At 42.6% G+C, this 3802-nt stretch overlaps 1 protein-coding gene across 1 annotated transcript; it reads left to right on the top strand.

Moving 5' to 3' along the window:
* Positions 1–6: 6 nt before the first annotated feature.
* Positions 7–2133, top strand: LOC105000480 (chromosome unknown open reading frame, human C17orf58). Its single transcript, XM_010856402.1, has 3 exons — positions 7–84; positions 319–510; positions 1175–2133. Exons 2-3 carry the CDS (start codon positions 408–410, stop codon positions 1363–1365), a joined length of 294 nt encoding a protein of 97 aa, XP_010854704.1. The 5' UTR covers positions 7–84; positions 319–407; the 3' UTR covers positions 1366–2133.
* The last annotated feature ends 1669 nt before the right edge of the window (positions 2134–3802 follow it).

Raw genomic sequence — 3802 nt, 5'->3', positions numbered from 1 at the left:
ACGCCGAGCCCGGCGCTGAGCCCTGTGCACGCGCCTGCAGGGCGGACTTGGACGAGCGCGAGTCCTATTGCGCCAGCGAGTTCGGTGAGTCCCGCCCGCAGCTCCTCCCGGGCCCGGGCGACCGAGCTCAGGCCACGGGGCGAGCGAGCCTTTCCGAGCCAAGAGCGCCGGGTTGTGGCCCGGGGCCCCTAAACCAAACCCTAGAGAAACCTACCCACTCGGTCTTTCAAGACCCAGAGATTTGTAAGAAACCCACTGGGGGGAGAAAAGAGGATGTGAGCGCTATGCATTTCTCCAAACTCTGTTTTTTGAAAGCAGCGTTGAACGGAATCGTGCATGATGTAGACGTCCTCGGCACAGGGATCCGGCTGGTGACTCTCCTGGTGGACCGAGACGGGCTGTACAAGATGAACCGCCTGTACATCACTCCGGACGGGTTTTTCTTCCGAGTCCACATACTAGCCCTAGACTCCTCTAGTTGCAATAAGCCATGTCCAGAGTTTAAGCCAGGTATTGAAACTGACCGAAGGGACCATTTTGAATATGCACTTTATGCCACTTTGTAACGTGTATATGCCACAGTTCGGCCCCTATCGGTCATCTCAGTACCATTTTTTTGGGGGGGCGGGGAAGGGTATTCTAAAATGAATAGAATTTAGACAAGTATCACTTCGGCCACTCTGTGATTTAAATTCCATCAGCGAACACCCCCTCCCGGCTCCTCTGGTTAAGGATGGGAACTGCGCGCGTTGGCACAAAGCAAGTCACTATTTGTTGACAAGTGGAGTGAATGATCGAACACAGTTGCCAGAAGGCATGCCTAAGGGGCTGTTTAAACTGTTTATAGTCGTCTTTGCGGGGGCGGGGGGCGAGTAATGCCTACTCCTACGTCTTTCTAGAAATGTGCTCTGTAAAATCTTGCTGGTACTGTTGTGAGTGGAACCTTTGTTCCTAGTGTTGGCTACTAACAGCCTGAGAATCTGATTGTAAAGGTCACTCAGCTGTTTCCACCTGTTGTGTGAGATCTGAATGTCTGAGATTCAGCAAGTGCAACAAGATCGTAGATTCAAGCTATAGGCATGTCTTAAAGGTGTTACGTTTTCTTGTTACATGGCACTTGAAAGATAACTATACCTTTATATTTTGGCTTTTTTTTTTTTTTTTCCTTCTTCAGGCAGCAGGTATATTGTGATGGGCCACATCTACCATAAGAGAAGGCAGCTCCCTACAGCTCTGCTTCAGATCCTGAGAGGGCGCCTTCGCCCAGGAGATGGACTACTCAGGAGCAGCAGCAGCTACGTGAAAAGATTTAACCGAAAAAGGGATGGGCAAGTGCAAGGGGCAATTCACGCCCAGTGCATCTGAAACACACCAGCTGGGCATTTCTGGATCTGAAACTTAAATTCTGCAACAAGACAGGAAAGGCCTTATCATCATATAATGGGATTTTCCTTTAGAAAGGGCACATAGTCCCTTTAGGAACTATTTGAAAGTCCCAACTCTCATCTTGAAGTCACTGTCTTATTTACAAAAGGCTCCTTAAATGGTTATGCTTCTGAGCTCCATGGCGGGGTTATTCAACTGGTGTGCCAGTTCTTCACACAAGCTCAGCTCACTGACCTGTCCAGTTAACAGATCACTGCTTCATGTTGTTTATTTTTAATTATTTTAATTTAAATACATCTTCAGTAGAAATAGTTCACAAAAACATTTGCTTGATCTTAAATATACAATTCCAAGTAGTTTGTATCGTGTATCAAACCAGATTTTATACTAAAACCATCACATTTTAAATTCTGTACATAACAGTAAATGCACTAGTCAGACGTATTAAATGTCATTTAGATCACATTTAGATCAAACACTAAAGTTGGAGCCCAAGACAAGTATTGAAGTTTTCCACTTAAAGAGTACCGAAGGTCTTATGTCAAGCAAACAGGTGTTCCTGATGTACCAATATACAAGATACAGTGTATTTTCCCGCCTCCCAGGTTCTAAAATCCTATGTTTTGTGCCATATTGGCAGCTATCCCAATGCCAAACATATTCTGAGTGTATCTGATGTCATTTTTCTATTAAGACCAAGTATCATGTTTGTGTTTGTAAAGCAGTAAATCTTGCTGTGAAATCAGATCTTGGATGCACCTGGTTTTTTTAGCCTCATTGAGCCCCAGAAGGTTTGGGCAAAAAGCATTTCTCAAACTTACTCCCCAAACCCTGGAACCAGTATTTAATGATGGCTTGCAAGCATGTGAATCGTAAACGTTTTCCAGCTAGCTTGAAAAATATTTAATCACGAACTGTATTATTGATTTTATATCTGAGCCCACAAAGACATTAACTGTTTTTTTTTTTTCCCCAGAAGACCAAGCTGTGCTTTAGTTAATTTGAAACTGTGAACAGAGACACTGATAATCCTTGAAGGTGACTGCCTAAAGAAAAATAACTGCACTGAAGAGAGAAACAGCACATTTGGTTTCCAAGGAGATGCACTGGAGTTCAAGCTATGTCAGTCTGTAATGGCCTCAAAGAGGCATCATGTACACACAGGATGTCAGGACAGCACAGTGACTATACAGCCTAAAACATATCTGCCTGTGATAAGATACTGTTACCTTATTTGTCCCAAATGAGGCAAAAAGTCCAGAGGCTCTGACTATTCTGTGGTAAAGCATTAACTAAAGGATTTTTAGAGAGTTTGCTGAGAATGAGTTTTGCCCAAGCTTATTAAAAATTATCCTAGAATTGCCTCTTGGGAATCCACTGCATTATTACATGAACCATTGACAGATTATAGTATGCAGTGAATGAAGAGCTTCTGGATTAGTTTTCTTTAGGACAGAAATTAAGACAGAAGTAGCACCGGTCACAAAAACCAAAGCTAAACTTGTAAATGTCAAATGGCTAAGTGGTGATCCAGAGTAACATGGTGGGGAAGATTACAATGTGACCAAATAGATGATTAGTTGGATGGTCAGATGTTAGAGTATAAAGGGAAGTATTATAAATAGCTCTGGTTTAAAAGAGAGGGGGAAAAAAATCACTTTTATATAAGACTGAGGGTTAGGGTTTGATTAGACTGTTAATAGTTTGAGAGGTTTTGAAATCACACACAAGTCACTTAGAGGTCACATGGTTAATGTGGCAAGCACAAGCATGTCAACTTGTTAAAAACTGCCTTGTTAAAACCAAGGCAATCATTCAAGACCAAGTTTGCAGTGAAAGACAAGTGAGGCTCAGGTGAGGTCGAAAAGTGGTCTGTGTGGGGATATGGACGGGAGGCAGTGAAGAACAGACTGGTAATTCCAGGTTAGGCAAAAAAGTTTACGAAGAATCTCAATATTAGTCAGTACTTTGGACACAATCTTTGAATTTTATGGAAAATTTTAACTTGCAAATTTACTGTAGTTCCGAACCCTTCTGTCCTGTTGATACGATTTTTCTTAGTACATTGGTTTGTGCTCCAGAGACTAAAGGATCTTGGGCACCATACTCTGTTGCCTTCAAGAGGAACTCAAAACATTCCTCCTTCAATTAAACTGTTGGAGCTCAAGCAGAAAAAAAGTGTTTGTCTTTTGATAGGGAAAGGTTCGTAAAACATACACACTTTTGTACTAGCTTTTAACTCTTAAAGACATCACTTGGTACTATTTGTTTTTCTCAAAATAATTTTTAAGGTTCATCAAACACAGGTATTTGCAAACACCTAAAAACTGACCTGGCCCTTCCCAGGTGGCTCAGTGGTAAAGAATCCACCTGCCAAGCAGACGTGGGTTCAATCCCTGGGTTGGGAAGATTCCCT

This window comes from Bison bison, unplaced genomic scaffold (genome assembly GCF_000754665.1).
Source record: "Bison bison bison isolate TAMUID 2011002044 unplaced genomic scaffold, Bison_UMD1.0 scf7180017864371, whole genome shotgun sequence".
Lineage (NCBI taxonomy): Eukaryota > Metazoa > Chordata > Mammalia > Artiodactyla > Bovidae > Bison > Bison bison.
This window is presented reverse-complemented; position numbering and strand designations above follow the sequence as displayed.

Coding starts and splice junctions, on each gene's coding strand:
- LOC105000480 (XM_010856402.1), top strand. CDS start 408: ATGAACCGCCTGTACATCACTCCGGACGGGTTTTTCTTCCGAGTCCAC. Junction 511..1,174: donor ATGTCCAGAGTTTAAGCCAG/GTATTGAAACTG, acceptor TTCCTTCTTCAG/GCAGCAGGTATATTGTGATG.